At 42.2% G+C, this 22,040-nt stretch overlaps 2 protein-coding genes, 1 non-coding gene and 2 pseudogenes across 3 annotated transcripts; 2 read left to right on the forward strand and 3 right to left on the reverse strand.

The window, feature by feature from the left end:
- Positions 1 to 242: 242 nt before the first annotated feature.
- LOC149115682 (uncharacterized) lies at positions 243 to 1,266 on the reverse strand (annotated as a pseudogene).
- Positions 1,267 to 1,279: 13 nt separating this feature from the next.
- LOC149115683 (uncharacterized) lies at positions 1,280 to 3,789 on the reverse strand. The gene is made up of 2 exons (XM_089285928.1): positions 2,875 to 3,789; positions 1,280 to 2,254 (listed from the first exon to the last, which is right to left on the reverse strand). The coding sequence occupies exons 1-2, from the start codon at positions 3,454 to 3,456 to the stop codon at positions 1,280 to 1,282; spliced, it is 1,557 nt and encodes a 518-aa protein (XP_089142054.1). The 5' UTR covers positions 3,457 to 3,789.
- Positions 3,790 to 8,135: 4,346 nt separating this feature from the next.
- On the forward strand, positions 8,136 to 8,207 carry Trnah-aug (transfer RNA histidin (anticodon AUG)). Its single transcript has one exon. It is a non-coding gene; the product is annotated as a tRNA-His (tRNA).
- Positions 8,208 to 8,552: 345 nt separating this feature from the next.
- LOC149115685 (uncharacterized) lies at positions 8,553 to 9,525 on the reverse strand (annotated as a pseudogene).
- A 7,269-nt stretch (positions 9,526 to 16,794) lies between these two features.
- On the forward strand, positions 16,795 to 21,181 carry LOC149115686 (uncharacterized). The gene is made up of 4 exons (XM_089285927.1): positions 16,795 to 18,452; positions 19,095 to 19,099; positions 19,316 to 19,682; positions 20,275 to 21,181. The coding sequence occupies exons 1-4, from the start codon at positions 17,308 to 17,310 to the stop codon at positions 20,378 to 20,380; spliced, it is 1,623 nt and encodes a 540-aa protein (XP_089142053.1). The 5' UTR covers positions 16,795 to 17,307; the 3' UTR covers positions 20,381 to 21,181.
- Positions 21,182 to 22,040: the final 859 nt, after the last annotated feature.

The raw sequence follows: 22,040 nt of genomic DNA on the forward strand, positions 1-22,040 counted from the left end.
GGTAGTAACTACTCGAATCTATGCGTCTCCATGCTGAAAAGGACAAGATGACTTTATCCTCAGAAGCGGTGAAGGTAGGAAGAGTCACGTGAGCATCCGGCATAGCGATGCTACTCAATCCCACTTTCCATCCTCCGCTTCCATTCAGTCGTATGGGGCTGGGTAACCTGATCTTGAAATGGTTCGCCTCGTTGTCCGGGAACTCGCTCTTACTGCTGTGACTGGGTAAGCTGACGTAAAAATCACTCATCCTTTTTGAAATGCAACGTGATCGTAGTCACACCCGACGCAAAGTTCACCAGTTGTCCGTCGTTCTCAGACACTTGCGTCTCGACAATGTCCAAAAAGGTCGTGCGCACCGGTAGATATAGGGTGTGTCTCGGTTGAAGGTCGACCACCTCCGGATCGTAACGAACTTGTTTCAACATGTCCGTGACTTGATTTCCAGTCACCATACTCTGTCCCACATTCGAATACACGAACAAGGAACGACGCTCGTGACCGAACGCTTCCTCGTAACTACGATCCAGGTCCGTGAAAACCCAATTGATGAAACAACTCAAATGTAATGTGTCCGGGTCGATCTTGTAAAATATCTCGTCCCCGTCATTCTGTCCTATGATCAAGTCCGTTGCCGTGGGTACGACCTCCGTAGGAAATTCTTTCCTCAAGTGGGGTCCCAAGACGTAACCGGGTTGACCGTTTTGCAAATTTTCCCATCTTGACCCATTTCATCTTCTTGGCCAATTCGATGCCGATGGACATTTGAGGAAAGACGCGTTTACCATGGATCAGGAGGCTGATGCACGTTCTCGAGTTGTCGAGGACGCATTCTCCATTCTCGGCCCGATGCATGACCGTGTACAGCAATTCGGCGGGATCGTCTGCTTTGCTCTTTTTCTTGTACATGGTCACGTCGACATCCGTTCGATCTCTCAACCTATGCATGTATCGATCTCGTATCATGTTCAGTAACTCGGTACCGGTCCTCGGTGTGAATTCCAAATCACCTTCTCTCGTCACTCCAGAGACCTGCGTGTATAGGTTTCGATCTGCGTTCACCATATCGATCCACGAGATTTCAAACAGAAGAGAATCTTTCAAGCCCATCTTACGCACCGCGGACGGAAACGAGAGGTCGCTGATACCCACTTTCCAGCCCGACTCTCTCAACTGTAACGGGTTAGGCAGACGATTCTTGAAACTATTGGCCTTGTTGTCCGGGAACTCGCTCGTGCTGGCATTGCTCATCAGTTGCACGTAAAAGTCATCGGCATACTCATTCATCCTTAAAGTGTAATGTCACCGACGTCACGCCCGATTCAAAGTCCACCAATCTTCCGTCGTTCTCGGCCAATTGCACCTCCACTATATCCAAAACATTGCTGCGCACAGGTTTATATTGAATCTGATTCGGTTCGTACGTCGTCTTGATCGGGTCGTGTGGGACTTCTCTCAAGAGATCCGTCACTCGATTCCCCGTGATCGTGCTACGACCTACATTCGAATACAGGTACATGGGACTGCGAGGCGGAGGGAGGTCCGGATGGACGATGACTCCACGATAGGTCTTGGCGTATTCCTCGTCCAAGTAACTGAAGCGCCAGTTGCAATAGGGACTGGGCTGTAACGTACCGCTGCTGTTCAAATTCCAAAAGTTATGAGATCGATTGTCGCCATGGTCGGACCAGTCTTTCTTGAAATCAGACGGAACGGTGTCGTTGGGAAGGATCTTGATCATGTTCACGTTCAAGTGAACGGAGTAATACGATTCCTCGTTAATCAAACCCAACTTCTTGACCAGTTTAGAACCAAAATACACTCTGGGACGTTGTCTGTCTCCGGACTCGTCGAGGAACGTATCTGTGTTGTCCAGAATCAAATCGTTCCCCTCCCATCTGAACACGGGGTAGTATTTTTTCCCGTCCGGCGATCGTAGACTTTCATCCGCACGATCCATATAATGATACATGCGTTCGTGAAAACGATTGATGAGGTATCGCATGAGAGATCTGCCACTCGTCACTTTGTGTCGGTCACGGTTCAGTTCCTTCCCGTGTACGTCAAATGGTACGCGGTATCGCCCCGGACGCCACGTCACACCATCGGATTGCAAGATGAACGTTTCAATGGTCCACTCAATACCGAACACATAGTCGTCATCGTCAAAGTCGTGCGCTTGAGGGACTGGTACTTGATGCGGTCGTGACGGAGGAATCGGGTAAGAAACGCTCGCCAATCCCACTTTCCATTCCTTGTCGGATTCAAATAGGAGCGGATACGGCAGACGATTCTTGAAACTGTTGGCCTTGTTGTCCGTGAACTCGCTCGTACTGGCATTGCTCAACAACTGCACGTAAAAGTCTTTCATTGTTTCACGAGCACGTCTTTTTTATCCACCCAGCTGTCGTACTTGACTGGCCAACCTTTCCAACGCACCAAGACTTTATCCCCTTTTCGTTTGACGATCTTGTCGATGCGGAACAGATCGTCGTCTTCCACGGTCACCTTTTGCAAATCTTGCGAGTAAAACGTGCCTTCGACCGACGTGCCGTCCCATTCTTCCATTCTGTACGTGGGAACCTTACCAGGACGCACCCAGCGTATCACAAACACCTCTTCGGTCCAACCTGGTAAATACCCTTTCTTGAACTGTCGGAACTTCTTGTTCAGTCTCACACGATCCCCGACTTTCAGTGGAGGTCGTCTCGATTTTTTTCCCTTTTCCTTTTTACCGTAAAGAGTCTCCCACACGTCCTCGCTATTGGATAAAGACACTTGATCGGGAGCCATCTTTATACTGCGATGATACGATCGATTGTACCCTCGGACCAGATCTTGTAACACGGGCACAAACTTCATCGTATTCTGCACGGTGAAGTACCGGTACAAACGTTCTTTCAGGGTACGATTGAACCGTTCCACGACACTGGATTTCGTATCCCCCCGAGTCGAAAAATGATGAATGCCTTTCTGCTTCATCAAATCCTGAAACGTCTTGTTGTAGAATTCCTTCCCGTCGTCCGTCTGAAGATTGATGGGTTTTCTACCTCCTTTCAAGATCTTAGCCATGGCCTCCGTCACTGCTTTACCCGTCTTGCTCTTCAAGGGTTGGACCCAGGCGTGCTTGGAAAACACGTCCACCACCGTCAAGAGATAACGATACCCTCGATTGTACCTGGCGATATTGATCACCTCGATCAGGTCGGCCGTCCACTGCTCGTCGATTCCGAACACCACCACCGGGACCGTGGGAAACCGACGACGTCTGGGTTTGTGCAACGAGTACCCCAAATCACGTTGCAAGACCTCGCGAGCACTTCGTACCGAGATCTTATTGGCCTTGGCGAATCGCGTCAGACCACCCAGACTACCGGGTCTGGAGGGATCCCGATACCGTCCTAGTAACGTCCCGGTCGAAAGCGGCTTTTGCTTCTTCTTTTGACCTTTCTTCATAGTCGCCAAAGTTTGTAAACGCACTGTCTCCACAACTCGAAACGTTGCTCTCGTACCTCGAGATACTTCTTAAATGAATCGGGTTGCTGTTTCAACCACAAGATATAAACGACAAAACGCATCACGTTGGGTTCGACGTCGGTATAGTCAAACACCTCCAAGGGCGAATCACTGAAATTGTCAGGGATGGGTTCACCCTCACCGTATCGCGCATAGACTCTAGTGCACTTGGAACACAAGGTCATCCAACTCCATCGATCGGCCATGGTCTCACACACTCTCGAGATCAACCAACTCAATGCATGAGACATAATGATTGAACCCAATTTTTTTATTCAAACTTTCTTATATGTACAAAAACGTCGTGCCTGATTGGTTCTTAAGAAAAAACAGATCTGATTGGCTATCGAAAAAGAAGGCGAAAGACCACTGACCAGTTATTACACACCTAGTCGTCCTCGGACGATGAAAAGTAATCAACATGTTCATTGTTCTTACAATCTCGACTGTACTGATTATCACAGTCCTCCTCATAGGTATCCATGGCATAATATTTACAATTTCTCCAACAACAACCCCCTTTACCGGGTCTCCAATTCAGGGCTTCCTCCTCATCCCCATTCACATAGAATGCTTGTCGCATACTCTCCTTACACTCACCACACAGGTCCTCCTTATCAGCTTCAATGGCAGAAAAGAAAAACCGATCCTTCCACAGATTACGCTGAGCATGATATCATTGATCAACTACTCCAACTTCAGACACGTTTCCTTGTGATCGCACCTGTTGAAAGTCAGTAACTCCTCCACCCTGGGACTCTTGTCAGCCTCCAACACCCGTCGTGATAGGTCACGAGCGAACCGCAAGGGTTCAAACAGATCACGGATGGCATCACTCATCATGTACGAGAGGTTATCGGTGGCGATCAAACAGGAACGCTCTGCATCCAGGGTGGGATCACGACAATGAATAAATCTGAAATGGTGGGTACAACTTCTATACATCACTCGACACCACTCACCGCAGAAAAGGTACACCTTTTCGTTCCTCTTCATTAACTCCAAAATCGTACCACCCCAGTCAGGACGACGTCTCATCAAGAGCTCAAAAGACCACAGACAATCGGGTATAGTCCCTAACGGTTCGAAGAGATTATCAAAAATGTACATGTCCACTTTTGCATCAGGAATGGCATCGAGATCTCTTAAAGTGTGTACCTTCTTATCCACAGGCTGCTGCACTAGTTCCCGAATCTGGTTAGAGTTGCTGTAGTAAGTCATCTTGCCTCGTCAAACCTCTTTCTTCCTAGATCCGACAATTCAGTATGGTGCTTCGGGTCTCCCCAGTCAGTCAGGTGTCTTTGAAGCCTAAAGTACAAGGGACCAACAACGTGCAATTCTAAGTCAATTAGCCTCACATAGGACGATCTTTCGCCTTCTTTTTCGATTGTATCCAAAACGTCAGAAGCTCGATTCAAATTTCGTCTCAGATCTTCAATAATCTCTGCCACGTCTCTATCATTCATAGGTCTATAGGTCATCACCTCACCACGAGCAAGTCGAGAATGATTCACCGCGTCAAACGGGCTACTTTTAAACCCGCGGCGCACACCCACTTTCACTCAGTACACGTACTTTCACGGATCACGCGCCATTTTCAGATCCACCAATTGCAATGAAGACCGTCACATGATCCCATCACACCACACGTCTACGATTGGTCGTAAAAAACGTCCATAAAGTCGAACCACGCATTCCATCACGAGTCACTTTTCAGCAGTCGTCATGGATTCACACGTCGAACCCGAGAAGAAAAAGAGAAAATCGTACAAAAAGAAGGAGGCACGTAAGAAACTGAAACTGCTCCTACCCAAGAGAGTGGAAGGAGAAGGAGGTAAACAACTACAATCCACCTTAGATAGATGGTTATTCAAAAAACCTCGTGCCAGACTACGTTTCAATGAACGCGTCCTCTTCAAAGAGATCACACCGGACTCTGTCAGTTGGACCACCGTACCTCTCAAAGGCTTCTCGCAGCCATGGAGCGTCTTTTCAATCAAACGCCAAGAAGTCAAAAGCGAAATGAAAAGTAACCATTACAGGCGAAGGCAAAGACTGACACCCAAAAACGTGCGAAAAACCACACACATCCTAGAAACCATGCTACGGGAAAACACCTTGTTGGGATACTAACTCATCTCTCTTCCTCATAGACTCAAAGCTACCTGCCATTCAAGGTGGATGCCTGACAGTGATAAGAGAATCACCTCCAAACGCCATTCAAGTCCTGGAACCGATAGGACTTGACAAATTCAAGAAAGACAACGTCATAGAATTACCACCTGAAGTGGACGACAAAGGAGAATTCACCGAAGTACAAGTGTTGCAGGAATTCGACCCCGATCAGTTCCTGAACCAACTGAAAACACAAGATCACACCTGCCCGCGTTGTATGGTACCCATGGAATTTGGAAGTGTGCAAACCCCAGACGGTAGTACCTGGGAGTATTACCGATGCCCCTCTTCCAGATTCTACACCAAGTGTTATGTGACCTGTGGCGCTAACGAAGTGAGCGCCTACCTGAAACGCGTCGACGAACAGACTCACCCCTGCTACAGGAACATCGACCCAGCTCGTTTCCGATGTCTATGCAACAAGTCCCTGGTCTTAGCCACCTCCCACTCCCAGTCCAACCCAGACAGGCTCTATCTCAAGTGTCCCAAGCGCACCTGCAAGTTCTTTCAATGGATCAACGAATACCCACGAGGGGTCGCCGAAGCAAAACTGATCAATGGACAGAACCCAAACTAAGAAAGGCAGGGTAGCGCAGTGGAAGCGCGTTGGGCTCATAACCCAGAGGTCCGAGGATCGAAACCTCGCCCCGCCCATTTTTTTCCAAAAACACACAGACACAATTAAAAAACACTCTGATTTTTTATTTTACACATGGCAACTTATCTTCCGCATCGATCATCGCTCGCATTGTTCTTTGAGTACATTGATTAAAAACGCTATAATAAAAATTGATCACATTGACATAGCGTCTACAAGTGTTCTTTTGTCTCTGTGTCCAGTGGGTATGAAATGGTTCGAAGTTGTAACACAACATCATCCGGTGAAACGTGATCCTGTCCACGGGCGGCTTCACCTTAAGGTCCCACACAAGGTTACGGCGAATGGCCAGGATCGCGTTAAACAATGTTCTGCCAAAACACTTCTCTATGCTCCGGTTCTTGCGCTGGGTTCGTGTCCAGTTCTCGCGCTGCTCGTCCATAAAGAAGAGGATCTGGTGCAGCATCACCTCTGACTCGAGTCTTTGAATCGTATCAGCCAACGGCGGCCCGCCAACAAATCCCGGATGGGGAAATTCATCTCTTCGTAAAATCGAGTCCAGGCCTCGTCCATTCTATCGATTGCCTCCTCGTAAGTGATCTCAGGCTTTCTCGGTCTGAAATTGTTCTGGATATGTCTCTCCCTCAAGGCCATGGTAGCGCTCAATACAAGTTAAAAACTCAGAGTGAAGAGCGGACGACGCTGATTCGATTTATGCAGATCCGTCCAGCCAATCACAGATCAAGACGAAGTCACGTGTTACCACAGACCCAGGGGATAGGGGGTATCCCCCTACCACACCCACTCACGGTCGTAGACTGGACACTATTATACCGTGTGTATAAAACAAGCGAGTCGGACCGTTCACTTTCACTCTAAGTCATTCAACTTGTATGAGCGCCTATTACAGAAGACTGTGGATAGTATCGTTGCTGTGGCTTCTCAAATTACCAAGTGAGTATGGAAGTATTAGAGTGATGTAATACCGAGTTAAACACCTTGAGAAAGAGAGTGCGAGAGCGGATGAAGGACGAAGAGACCCCTTTGTACAGGGACCTAGAAAACATTTTAGGGTTCATCGGGGTGGCCCTGGACGAACTAGATCTTTTGTTCCTATCAGAGATGTTGGGGGTTGCTGAAGAAGACGATATCAACGATTTAGTGATTCATACGGACCTGGTTCTCAACTTTTACAAACAACTATTATAATTTTTTCAGACATGGAATCGCCATGTTGTTACGTATGCAAGCAAACCAGACCCTGCTGCCGCCAACCGCTCCTAGAATTGGGTAAATATGGGAACCACACCAAATTCGTCCACTCCATCTCGGGACCGCTGAGAGAAGCCTGGGGGCTAGGGTTCGTCTATTCAACCTGCTGCGGGGCCATCTATGGCATGTACCACAATAAGGAGACTTACCGTGACGAACCCATGTTTCTGGGAAATCATTACGATGAGGCGCTGAACAGAGTCAATCATGTCAAATCTTTTCTTTATTATGATCGCGAAGAAGAAAAAAAGGGCGCAGGTCATTAGGATCGTGCACATGTCCCACTCTGTAATCAACAAGTGTCCAATAAAAAGTTGTTTTTTGTTCCATTTTTCAGACTCCATGTCATTTCCTAAACCAAAATGTATATGGTGTGAGGAAGGATACACCAACAAATACGGACTCCAGAACTATTTTCTCACCACGTGTTGCGACCAATTCTTTCACGGAACCTGTAAAGCCCTCCACACTTGGTGGTTGAAACCCTCCCAAAGACTCTGCCCTCATTGTAAAACCGTGAATTTCGGACTACCTCACCATGACATCCCCAAAACCAAGTCCTAAAGAGGTAAGCGCTTCGATGGTCTAATGTTTAAGACGTTGAGTTATGGCCTCAAAGACCTAGGTTCGATTCCTGGTCGGGGCATTAAATTTTTTTTTCTTTTTTCCATAGAGACCCCTGGCCTGTAAAATCTATTTGAACGAACCCCACCCCGACGAAGATGTCATGCTCCTCTTTCTCACCCAACATTTTCCCCACCCATGGTACATGAGAAGAGACCTCTCCAATGTATGGCCCTTCGGACGCGTTTTCGAATCCTCCTCAGGCTTTCACGGAGAATTTCTCACCCCACAAACCATGATGTTATCCCTCGTGCACCTAGAAACCAATGACGTGCAAGCACTCAAGATGATGCAAAAAATCACACAACAAACCATGTACATTCTCTCGTTAAAGGATCTTTATTAGGTTTTTTGTTACAGGCATGAATAAAAATCTTGTGTTTTTTCACTCCTCTGATGACGTCATCCCTTCGATAAATGCTTCGTACGCCAACTCTTCTCTGTTGTCCCAAGCGCTCCTCTACTCTTTCCATCCGGCCTCAAAACTATCCGGCGACCTCTCCAAGCACACAGGACCCTTTTCCTCCAGAGACTCATCAGCAAGCATCCTCTTTGACATGGCTTGTCTGAACTTAATCACCTCATCCGCCAGCTTCGTCATCTCTTTCTTCAGGAGTCTATCCGTACTGTCACTAACGGCGCCTTTCATTATCTTTCCAAGAAGATTATCCTTCACAGCCTTCAACACTCTCTCCGCAAACTCCTCTCTCGGAATGTCGGCAGGCAATTCTCCCGCAGGAATACTAATCACCTCCACCTTCGTCTTGCTCTCCTCCGAGGCCATCTTCCAGTCGATCTCGAAAACAATAATGCCAACTACACAAACTCACCACCTTTTTATTCACACACGAACCTCGATTTCATGCATTGGCTCGAGCCTTATTTGGGCACGCGCGAGCTGTGACGTCACGGGCGCCATGTTTTGCTATCAAAGGGGCCATCTTGGATTTTACAATTTAAGAGAATGTATGGGAAAATCTTGGTCACGTGGTATAATCCCTGCCTCCTGATTGGTTACGGCCCCTATAAGCGTCTACCACTACTATGGGGGGAGGGAAGAGGGCTCTGCGCAGCTCCCTTCTTCGCTCTCTCACCGAGCTCACGAAAAAAAAAAAAAAAAAAAGTCCAGGCTGCTCAGGGTTTATTGTGTGCATTGTCACTGTCAACATCATTTTATTTTTATTGTCAACTCCTAGCTTCCTGAGTGCCAATCGATTAAAGAAAATTCCACATCGAGCCTTCTACAAAGTCAATCCAGGCAAACATCAAGTATTGTGAGTATTAGCGACCAGTGCACTATCCAACGTTAAAGCAAGAAGTCTTAATCCCATCAAAGCCTTGAAGTGCCCTTTTCTTAATGGATTGTTTCGGTAAAATGGCGCGCATCAAATGTTTTTAATCTGAGCCATCGACCTGCACAGCTTTCCTTTGGACTTTTTATTTATTTAGTAGAGCCTCTTTCTACAAACAAGTCGCATAAGGTTTCCTAGCTAAGCTTCACGTGATCAATTAGTCAAGACTAATTCGAGGATGAAGAGGTCGTCAACCTTTTCCTTTTTTTTTTTTTTTTTTTTTTAACTTATTTTTCTTTTGTTTCCATTTGGCACTTCTTACAACAAAATTTAAAAAACTGTAAACGGAAAACAGATTGCTATACTTTGAGTATCCCAGAGTGGTATTTGCTTCACAAAATGACGAATTTTAAGAGAACCTAGGAGTGTCCTTTTGCCCGAGCCATTATGACCTCTTACATCAGCTACGCAGTCTACATTCAATAACAAACTGTATAGAAAATTTTCAGCTTGCTCTTACAGTGCAAGTGAGGCTTGTATTGTTTCTTTTTTTTAAGGGCAAATGTACACAAAAATCAAATATAGTTCGGTAAGGCTTGAAAAATCGAATTTGCCCTACTGTTGCACATAAGTAGGCCTTAGTAAAAGTAAAAACGCTCTGTGTTTTTTTTTTCCTTCAAATATCTTGGTATTTCCGAGAAAAAGGACATTATCGATTTCAAGTCCAGACATCAATCTAACGAGTGTTAACTGGGCTGAAAATCGACCATTTTCATTCGATTCGCATTTCGCAACTATTGAGCGCAGAAAAGTTGTGATACAAACAGCCTATTGCAGAACTATTCCTTGTCTAAAAATGGCCAATTTCAAGAATATTGGATTAATCTAATTATTTGACGGTAAACAAAACCAGAGTGTTCTCCAAAATTTAGTTAGTCAGTCGGTGAAAAGAATTGTCATTTTGACCATGTGCCATGTCTCGGAATTCCAAAAGATTTTAGATTCTAACTATACTAGGGTAGGTCATCAATATATGTAAAGTTTAGTTTGGGCAAATGATTAGGCACTCGTCAAAAAATTATTCAAATCACAACACAAAAAAAATTTAAATAACGCCAGCAGTCGAATGCGTGACCAAAAGTGCTACCATTGTTTTTGTCATTAAATCACTTCAATTCGAAATATCACAGGAATATCAGCACGACTTAAGCATAAAACACTATAAATATGTTTACCTTAGCTGGGTTACCATGTCTTGACTATCAAACAACATTCCCATCCTGCCATTTTAACGGTGTTCCATTAGCTTTGCATAACCTGTACGCATTCGACTGGTGAATTTGAATCCCCCAAATCGCTCAATATTACCAGGTTCCTATGTAAATGTTCCTACGTTTTCCGTTTTGTTGTTCGGTACAATCATTCAACCTGCTTTCAGGCAGAAATCCCCAGTAATTAGCAATATAAACAAATAAGCCGCCATCTTCGATCGCTCCACGTCTCGTATTTGCATATTATCCAGCAAAAGTCTTTGCACACAGGGTAGGGGTAGACTGGGACTTATTTCCGAAAGAAAAAGCGTTAGAATTTTTTTCCAATATCTCGATGTTAGTTCTAATTCAGGGCTTCCTTTCTTAGGTAAAGCGATAAAATGCTACACACTGACAAGGTCTTTGTCGCATTAAATTCAAACAAAGAAAAGTAACTCTGTTTAAAGCTTTGAAATCCCGACCCTCACCCCCTTGTAAAATATGTTGTAACGCACCGGTCTCGGATAAACATCTTCATTCAAAATGGAGACCTTTCAAACGTGTTCAAAATGGAAACCCGAAAGTCACACGTGGAATAACGCTTTAGCAGTTACTACTGGCTTAATCAAACGACACAAATAACACAGATAGAATGATATATCCAATAATACATACATGGAACTTGAGAGTTTTCTTCTCAAAGTCGGATATGAGTACTGACAAGAAATGCAGGGAACGAATCAGTTTGCAAGATTCAGGATACTATAAGCCGAAGTAGGTGAACATGTTATTTTTACGTGCATGTCATTTATACTGCTTGGTAATGCTGACGTTTCGAACTGAAGTATTAAATGCCGATATGCTGATAATACTTTTGGTCACGCATTCGGTAGCTGCTGGCGTGATTTTGTGTCTTTTGTGAACGATTTTGAATTTTGTTTTTTTGACGAGTGCCTAATCATTTGCCCAAACTAAACTTTACATATATTGAAAGACCTACCCTAGTATAGTTAGAATCTAAAATCTTTTGGAATTCCGAGACATGGCACATGGTCAAAATGACAATTCTTTTCACCGACTGACTAACTAAGTTTTGGAGAACACTCTGGTTTTGTTTACCGTCAAATAATTAGATTAATCCAATATTCTTGAAATTGTCCATTTTTAGACAAGGAATAGTTTTGCAATAAGCTGTTTGTATCACAACTTTTCTGCGCTCAATAGTTGCGAAATGCGAATCGAATGAAAATGGTCGATTTTCAGCCGATTTTCATCCCAGTTGGGACTCGCTAAATTGCATGAAATTGAATAGAGTCTGAAGGTTGAATCGAAAATGTCGTTTTTCTCGGAAAGACAAAGCTATTTAGAGGAAAAAACTACAGCCTGCTTGCACTCTCGCTAGGGGCTAGCTATATGCAAGAGACGGGTGAATTTGAATTTTCTAGCCTTGCCGAAGAAATTTCATTTGGTTTCATTTTTGTGGAAATTTGCTGTTAATATAAGTTTCTGATTAAAATAATGTTTAGGGCAAGTGCTGGTGATTTTACAAACCGGCTCAAAGTTGTCATAGGGTAGGAAAATTAACAGATATTGGCGGTTGGATATTTGAGCATTTTAATATCACGCTGCATAAACGTAATTTTTTTTTTCTTTGCTTTTATCATTCAAGAATGTTCTCGGATAATCCTCTAACGACAATCGAAAAACAAGCATTCAGATGGGTCAATCTCAAAGACGGATTGGATATGTAAGTTAGAATGTTCAAGCTAATTTCTTTGCCGTCTCAGATGGGACTTTTAAAAGTAAAGATTAAGACAAAGACAACCTTCTATTTGTGTCTGACATGCTGAAATTTACAAATAGCCGTACAAGAGCGTCGTCAACTGTCCTGATATCCCCCGATATCAATTGAAGGTTCTGTTATTGCCGGTTTTATGAACAATTTTGGGTCTACGGTGACATGCGGACTCGTTTGGTCTCCAAAATACGAACCGTGACTTGACGAAACTCGCCTGGTATGACTGAAACGCTAACTAATAGTTAAGGTTAGGTATAAATACCGCCACATATTAATGACAAATGACCATAGCTTTCATTTTAACTGTTGTCTTAAAATCAAGCAATTTTCTCAAAATGTAGCGCGCATCTTAATAAACTGGTCAGTTATACTTCAAAGCACCTTTGTTTGAATACTCTGTAAGAACTTGCACCAAGCAAAACGACTTGTGCATCTGGAATGTACAAAATTACAACGGTAAATTATTCTCTCAATTCTGTAGCTTAAAATCTTGAAGACTTGAAGACTCCATCTCAATGTAAGACACTGTTAAACCATTGGATCGTTTTTTCTGCATTAGTTAAGGTTTCAAATGACTACAATTTACTTAACATACAGGTTTACTTAACATCAACGCCTTGAAAAACTTAAAACAAACAAACAAACAAAATAAATAAGGAGTTAACGAATTCATCGGTACCTTTGATGTATCCTGATCCGTGTGATCTTAGACCATTGATCCTGATCCAGATCATCCCAAAGAAACGTACGCATCTCGTTAATGAGGTGTGGTCGTTTATCGTGGTTTTAAAGATACCTTTGATTTTCGATTGTCACATGATATATTCAGTTTGACACCAGGTGGTGTTACCGTTGCTAAGGAAATACGTTTTGCATTCTGTTCATATGTCACTAAACTGGGTTGTAGGACAAGCTTGGACGTTGACCTTAATCAAAGCTTATCTTTTCAAACATCTATTCCAAGGTAAAACAAAATTAAAAAAAAAAAAAAAAAAAATGGACCCGTATTAAATCTTCTGTATGTGATAACTTTGTGACAGATATTTGCTCCGGACGAACCTGAAGATATTGAGCTTAGATTCCTTCATTGGCCACAGAGTCCAAGATTCTCAAATGTGACGTATTCTTTTTTCTTAATATAAAAGAAGTTTATAGAAGTTAAGCTCAAATATAGCGCTCCTGAGCAGATACTGATATTCTATTGTTCTTTCAGAATGATAAAAAACAGAACGATTGCAAAAGTGATTTACCGATCAACTCAGTCAACTCAAGTCACAATACATCTGTGAGTAGATTTTATTTTGTTTTCCCATGAACTCTGTAAGTGGCATTATTCATTACCTTAAATATCGATCAATCTCGAGTGCTAAAACAGGAGTCACGTTTATTTCGTAGAACTTTCTCGCCGTTTTTAGGCGTACGTTGCTGATATGGCAGCCCGTACATTTTCGCTATTATAGGGAGAAGCATCGATCTGACGCGATAAAAACGAGATAAAAAGTACAACAATTGCAAAAGTGATCTATTTTTCACATCAGTCAAATCAAGTCACGATACATCTGTCAGTAGATTTCATTATGTTTTCCCATGTACTCTGTAAGCTTCTATTACCAAGAACCCTTACTATATTGGTTATATAAGCTCGACTTAAAACAAGAGTCACGTTTTTTCCGAAGACTTTCTCGCCGCTCCTTAGCCGTAGGGTTTTGGTATGGCTGTCCGTAAGCAATCGCTAAGCATCCAACTGCCAGGATGCATCAAAGGTGAGGCCTGCCTAAATAAAGCAACTCGGAATCTAAAAGCGGAGCTGAACGTTTAACCTACTGGAACCGAAGAGAATGGGATACACATCCACCGTAAATTGTCAGTCAATATATTTCCATCTAAAAAGTAGCTTTAAGGGTCAGTGAAGAATGTCGACAGAGTGTTTAGGGTTTGTTTGTAGCAATTAAAGTTCGCAGTTGGAGTATTTTTTTTCTTCTTGTTCCGAATTCTAGATCATCTTCTGTATTCTCCAAACTGGAAGGGAACGTTTTAAAAAATAAATATCGCGTAGTTATGTTTTGCCTCACTTTTTTTTTTTATTAAAACATGAAAAATAAACAATAAGAGTTAGTGTTGTTGCTTTTGTAAGCTAGCAAGTTATCATCTCTTAGGAATCCTGTCAGTTCTGACAGAGAAGCCATTCGCGTTCAAGACCCCTATTCCGATGACAGTCGGTACCTCATTTCTGCTCTCCTGGCCTCGGGATTCAGAAGGATAGATGTCTCTCCCAACGCCTGTAAATTATTGCCTTGTCCCCTGGGCACATTTTCCAATCCCTTCATAAGGGGAACTGACGGATGCACCCAATGTCCCGCAGGTAAGTTATGCAGTCTTGCGTACGGCTGGTTTTCATCTCTTGCAACAGGAGATCACGAGATTTTGTAAGGATCGGGGTCACTCGCTAGTTCTATCAGCGATTTAAATAATCAGACTATGAGCTCAAGGTTTGAGATGAAAGTTAATGAGACCGAAGGCTCCACTAGCTATTTTTAAACAAATAGATTCAATGTTGCGGTGCATCTGTCTACATATATTTTCTTCATTTTTTGCATCTGTTAAGTAATAGATCATTGATGACGTCAAAATCCATGTACCACACTGTGATTCTTGTCTGAGTCATGTAGGGGATCCTCGGTGATGTAATCTATCATTAGCAGTTGTGCGCGACGCTATCGCGCGTTTTAGCAGAGCAATAGGTCACAGGTGACGTCATTGCTTTTTTTGTTGTTGCGGCTGACGTTTGAATGTACAGTGTTTCTTGTGAAGTTGTTCGCGCCAGTCCAGGAACTCAAAACCATGTTAACGTTCTTGTATTTTGTTCAGAGCGAGTGAGTCGTTTATTTTCTTGCAAAATGGTTGTATGGAATGATTAGTTTTATGGCCGTTATTGTTTTCTCTCCAAACCAAAAGTCAGACTTATTTTTGGTGTCCTAGTGAACATCCCATAGGCGTTGATATATCATCAGTAATAATAATAGATAATTATTAATAATAGTAAAACAGGTCTTGTTCTTCGACCTTAGTCTGCTCGACCACTTAAAATAATTCAAATGTACCTCCCTTGTAGAATACCCAGAACAAGTATCCATGTATGAATTGTCGTTGAACGCCGGCTTTGTTACAGTGTTTAATTATACTGAGAACAAAACTCACTTTGCAGGAGGATTTTACTCTGATGATGTCGGTTACGTTGGAGAAGGCTGCAAGAAATGTCCTAATGGATCTTTTGTTCAGTTTGACAAAACGCCAGGAACATCAAAACAAGATTGCAAGTCCTGTCCAGAAGGTAACAATTGAAATATCTGTGCCAAAGCAAGTGCTTAATTTGATTCTGCAAAGCATTTTCCTAATTATTACCTAATATACCATCCGTGAGTCTTGAATTAACGATAATTATCCTTTGCCGGCCAATATTTCCAAATGTATCACTGAAATTTCTCAAAAGGGGCATTCTTTCGTTCTCTACTGTTTTGGACTGTGATCTTTAACCCTACAACCTGGATAGGATGATCTGCGCTATCCCTCTTTTAGGTATTCTGGCATTTTAACAAGAGGTCAACTCAAATTTTCATCAACTGCTGGTTAATATTAATAACGCTATTACTTCACGGCAGTTGAACTTGACTTAGCAACACATCCTGACGTGGTAGACAAATTTCGTCTTTATATAATCGGAGCCATGAATCGAAATCATCATGCTTAATATATTCTCACTTCCAAGAGCAAAAAATTGACCCAGCGACCTAGTCAATTTTCAAATGGTGCTTCTTAAACATTAAGGGCCTACACATATGCCAACTTTCCCCAGAAGGCGGAAACTGCGTGACAAAAGAAAAGCATCTTCAAGTCACGATTCATCATGTCTACAGTGGATGCAGATCAGAAAATCGCATGAAATTCTTCTTCAGATTCAGATTTTTATTATTTTGCACTATTTACAAAAGTAATAACTTGAACAGTATTTACAGAAATCAAAAAATTAAAAAGAGAAAAGAAATATAACAGTAAATAGCCAAAATGAAATGTGCTCAGTGACACTGAAGATCAGTTTAAAGATATTTATAAATAGGAGAAGGGGATATGGGATTACCAGATTACAAATAATAGAAAACAAACGGGTTATGGACTGTTTTTAAGGAAAGGTCTCGTTCCTTTAGACTTAACTTGATTACATGCAGTAGAAAAATGAAAGTGAACTGGCGCACTCCATATAATTGGCGCACATGTCTATGTTCTAACAATTAGAACACGCTGAGTTATAATGAAGCTACTGTAGCCGAAATTTCCTTAAAAGAACCTTCTGCAACTCTTTTCAATTCTCAACAGGAACAGAAACTGATTTCTTCGCTGAGCATCGTGCTTGCAAATGTTTGAAAGGTTTTTATCGAACCCATATGTTTGAGAAATGTCGCAAATGCGTAGGAGGACTGACATGCAGAAATGACTACGCTTCTTTGAATTCTGGCTATTTGTGGGAATGGCGGAACAAGACACAAAAAGATCGCTACAGACATTTCCTTACGAATCTACTGGCATTCTCACCAGCATTAGATGCTTCCAGCGTTAAATACTTATTTCCGATTCCAACGCCTTACAGGTGTCCAAGAGAGGAGTCGTGAAGGGTGGTTTGGATTCCCTGTGTGAAAATGGTTACGAAGGTCCACTCTGTCACGCGTGCAGCTCAGGATACTATAAGCGCAGTTACAAACGTGTGTACAATGTCCTTCAAAGAAATGGATGGTAGGACAGTTGTCGATCATTGCAGTTATTGCTATTATAATCACTGTAGTTTTATTGTGGACGAGCAAGAGAAAGAAAAGGAACGGGGAAAAATATCCCATTCTAGACATGCTATTTTCCAAGCTTAAAATCGTCATTGGCTTCTATCAGGTCACTCATGGTTTACTTCAAGCTTTTTCGTACATAAAGTGGCCAGGCTCTCTGCAAGTAATCGCCAAATATTCAGAAATACTCCAGATGGATATACTTCAGATTGCTCCCATGGGCTGCCTTTTCACCCGGTTTCAAGCGAATGCCTTTGGAAGTTTGCTTGCCATTATGGCAATAAATACTGCCGTCATCTGTGTTTCCGCTGCCATTTACGGAGTGCGTAAAGCAATAATGTTACCGAATAGAAACCCACAGAACGATGGTAAGACAAGAAAAATCTCAGAAATAAAAGAGCTCGTGTTCAGAAATGTGTTCTTCTTCTTGTACGTGACATACCTCAGTACGTGTTCCCAGACAGCCAGGGTCTTACCAATAGCGTGCCAGAAACTTTGCCGTGATGACCAAGAAGAAAGGTGTCTCGAGTATATGAGAGCGGATTACAGCATAAAATGCCAAGGTACAAACTACAATCATTGGCTTATTATGGCATATATCTCTACTGCCTATATCATCGCCCTCCCGGTCTCCTCATTCATTGTTCTTTGGAGGAAGCAAAGAGTATTGATAGCTACTATGGACGTCGACGGGCTTCAGGATCTGGGCTCTGGAATGGAAACTATCCCAGGATTGGGTTTTCTCTTTGAAAACTACGAACATCGCTTTTGGTATTGGGAATTGGTTGAAACGTCTCGTAAAGTAATCCTTACATCTGGGCTGATTCTTGTAGGAGAAGAGAGCAGGTCCTACATTGGTTTGGCATGGCTCATTGCTGGGATGCACGGAATGCTCTTCTCATGGATCAAACCCATACGAGATTTGACCGAGAACAGATTAATGGCGACATCTCTTGCCGTTACTGTTGTCAACCTTGGTGTTGGAGCCACGAGTAGAATACCCGCGGAGAACATACCAGCCTCGATCGACGCGAGCATGGACGCGGTTTCATTCAAGATTTTGATATTTGGAGCAAATGCCTTGGTTATTGTTCACTTGTAGGTAAGATTATAGTAATATTGGAGTCGAACCGCAGCTTTGCAGGACGACCGTACGTTCACTTCAGTTGTTCAAAGCGGGGTTGGGCTATGGAGGATGTTCAGTGATGAATAGTAGAATTCGGTATCAGACATCAGCGTTTTTAAGGTTGTTTCACCAAGATTTAAAGTCATTTAAAGCTTAAATTTCTGCTTTGGGATTTCACAAAGATTTTACTCCAAAATATTTACAGGTATTTTTTTCTTTCATCTTCTCAGGTATCATATTTGTATAATTTAGATTTTGTGGAATCAATTTCCGCAGTTTACTGATATGTTATATATAGTTTTGAAAAATGCCTGAAATCCAAGATGTTATGTTTCAAGGTTTTAAGATTCATGCACGTACACTTATAACAAATTACAGTTCTTTGATCTGGTAGTTTGCGTTACCAGAACCCATTCAACAGATTAAGGTTTTCAATATGCCTAATTATGATCCGTTATTTTCTCCACAGCGGATCTTACCCAACAGTTACATTGCGTATAGAAGAATGAGTTTCTACCTTGCATAATATTAGTCATAGTTTTTAACTATTCCAGTTTCAATTCGCCTTATTCTACAGACCTTACTAACACATGAAGTAGTATTCCGAATAAAAGTGCAAGTATTCTATGCTAGGTGCAAATGTTTAAATTGTGGAGAAACAGATTTTCCTTCCTTGGTGAAAAGGCACGGAGAACGGGTGTTTCGAGATTCTCAAAGCAACCCTTTTCTTTAGTTTCATCCGAAGAAAAAGTTTATTTCCTACATAAAATTTTCATCTACGACACTGATGGCTTATGATGTTATTTCAAACTCCTTGATTTCTCATTTACTTCAGCACAGTACGCAGTATTCCTGTATCGCTACGTCAAAGAATGGCGCAAAAATCCTCGTTGGTCCTTTTCATGCTGCCTGGCTTTGCTTGTGCCTCTCAACGATTTGCAGGAAGAATTACGAGGATTAGCTGACGCGAACGTTCTTCAAAACCAAACTGGAGAAGTTGAAACGCTTGGCATCCTGTCTGCCTTGAAAAACAGTGTAGCCACAGATGCCACTCTTGAGAAAGGTGAACATGATGATGAAAAGATGGTGAAGGTACTGGAAGAAACAAGATGTCATCAAGGAATCCAGACAGACTTATGCTCGATTTCGATCACTGGTGTAGTGATCCATGGGTCAAAGACCGACTCGGACTTGGAAAGCCTGTAAGTAGTTGGATAGTCAGCCAGTCGGAGTGTCTGTCGGTGAGTCAGTGAGTCACCGTGTCACCGAGTCACCGAGTCACTGAGTCAGCGAATCAGTGATTCAGCGAGTCAGGAAGTCAGCGCGTCAGTGAACGAGCAACTTAGTCAGTTAGTCAGTCAGTTAGCTACTTATTTAGTTAGGTAGTTAGTGGTAAGTTGTTTTTGCGCCATCGAGAGAAAGAGGAATTGTTGGAATTCTAGTGAAAGCAAGATCAAGTACTTTGACAATCAGCGACAGGCAACTGTTTTCTTTGGTTAAAATTATCGATGGCTTTGTTGGAATTGACTGTGCGAACACTTGTACAAAGTCACTGTCACTGCTTTGACTCAACGCTAAAATATGATCACAGAGTTTCGTTCTTGGTATCGTTGCTTTTGCCTTTGATTGTTTTGCACGTGTAAAAGGGGGTGCCCAAAAGACTTTGTTGGTCTATTTTAGTGTTGAATTGTTTATTTGCAATTCAGTCTTGCATTCTTGGGATCAATCCACGTTTTAATCCATCAAAACTACCTTTATTTGGCATTTAAAAAAATAACTCCCTTTTTCTACAAGGTCTCAGGAGGGCATCCAAGCAAACAGAGATTACCGTATTGACGATGAGGGAATGAGTATCACGAAAGATGGAGCTGGGAAAGAAGCGGCCAAGGATATCAAGTAGTTTCTAAAACATTTTGTTCAGAGCAGTTTTCAATTAAGTGTCGAAAAGTATTTGGGTTTTCATTTCTATGCCACACGACTTGCTTAAATAAACTCACACCAGGTTTTCAACCAATCAGAAGCAAATCTAGAACCAATCACGACGCTTGCTCGCACACGTTTTCCCGCGCTTCTCTTCAGCTACTTGTATTTACTTTGAGCTTTCATTGGTTTACTGTACTGTCTGTGTCTTTTGTGGTTGGCTAGAGTGATAACTTTCATTTTGGTTCTACGACACCCAATTGAAATGCGCTCTATCAACTGATCGAGAGATTCATATTTCGTTGAAACTTTTTTTTTATTCCTAGAATGTATTTCCGTTTAGGGCTGAGTGACTAAACTAGGGGAAACAATCTGTGTCATTTTAAGCTTATCCAAACAGAAGTCAAGCTTCTTAAAGAAACCTCTGATGTGCAAGTGTCGTCAAAGGACTTGTCTTTACGTTAACTGGTGACGCATAAACCCGCCATAATTAAATCTTGTTTGTGTGTGTGTTGTTTATAGAGCGGTTTTCAATTGAGTATCGAAAAGAAATTGGTTTTGCATTTACTACGCTGGAAGATTAGCTTAAAAAACTCGCGCCACTTTTTCATCCAATCAGAAGTAAAACCAAAACCAATCGCGACTACCTCAAACGCGTTTTCTCGCGCTTCACGTATTTGTTTCGAGCTTTGATTGGTTCACTGGATTGTCTGTGTCCTTTGTGATTGGCTAGAGCGATTACTTTGGTTTTGGTTTTACGACACTCAATTGAAAACCGCTCTATTGTGACAAATTTAAACACTATTTCAACTCGGGAGACGATTTAGTAACAAGGAAAGCCTTTTCATTGCATTTTAAATCTTGAAATCGGCAATACTAAAATCTAGCCATCAATATGTAGTTAATTGCTTTCAGATCGTTCTCCTTCATAAGTGCATTGCAGTCTCGTGCTTTTTTTTTCCTGGCTGGGGGAGGGGGGGGGGGGGGGGGCGAGGGGAGGCAGGTTAATGTTATGCGAAAGTCATGATATAAGTTGGATTTTGACAATTGTGCAGTGGCTATTTTGTATTATATCGGCATGAATGGCATGTGATAACTACACTCCTAAAATAGGAAATACATGCATATATATATATATATACATTTCCTGCTCTTTCAATATCCCCCCCACCCGCTGTTATTATGGTGTTACCCTATTGATAATCATCTGTGCGCCTTTTGAAAAAAAAAAAAACAGACGAAAGTAGTTGACTAGCAATCACATCTGTATCTATCTTAATGCAAGTGTATTTATCGCGTATTCTATTCCATGTATTCAATGCAAGGCTGGAAATAAAATTGTGTTCGAAGCTAACGAATACTTCAGTTGCGTTCTGCCGAGTTATACTTATTCTGCTTTGCTCTTTTATCCAGTTAGTTGGTATACTTGTTGTCATTAGACAATATAATACAATTATGGAAAATGTGAAATCAAAAGAACGTTTGGTACTGATCGGGTGGGACACATTTCTTTTGCACAATAAAACTTGCAGCAAACTGACATTAGAGGAAAATCCTAAAAGACGTTATACTAATCAGCTATCGTTTCACGTTCTCTTCTGTTTATTACTATATCGAAATTCATTATTTTGATATCCTGA

This window comes from Orbicella faveolata, unplaced genomic scaffold (assembly GCF_042242905.1).
Source record: "Orbicella faveolata isolate gen_17 unplaced genomic scaffold, um_ofav_v1 contig_13, whole genome shotgun sequence".
NCBI classification, from domain to species: domain Eukaryota; kingdom Metazoa; phylum Cnidaria; class Anthozoa; order Scleractinia; family Merulinidae; genus Orbicella; species Orbicella faveolata.

Coding starts and splice junctions, on each gene's coding strand:
- LOC149115683 (XM_089285928.1), bottom strand. CDS start 3,456: ATGAAGAAAGGTCAAAAGAAGAAGCAAAAGCCGCTTTCGACCGGGACG. Junction 2,255..2,874: donor GTTTGTACCGGTACTTCACC/GTGCAGAATACG, acceptor GAATCCGACAAG/GAATGGAAAGTGGGATTGGC.
- LOC149115686 (XM_089285927.1), top strand. CDS start 17,308: ATGGTAGGACAGTTGTCGATCATTGCAGTTATTGCTATTATAATCACT. Junction 19,683..20,274: donor GACTCGGACTTGGAAAGCCT/GTAAGTAGTTGG, acceptor TTTTTCTACAAG/GTCTCAGGAGGGCATCCAAG.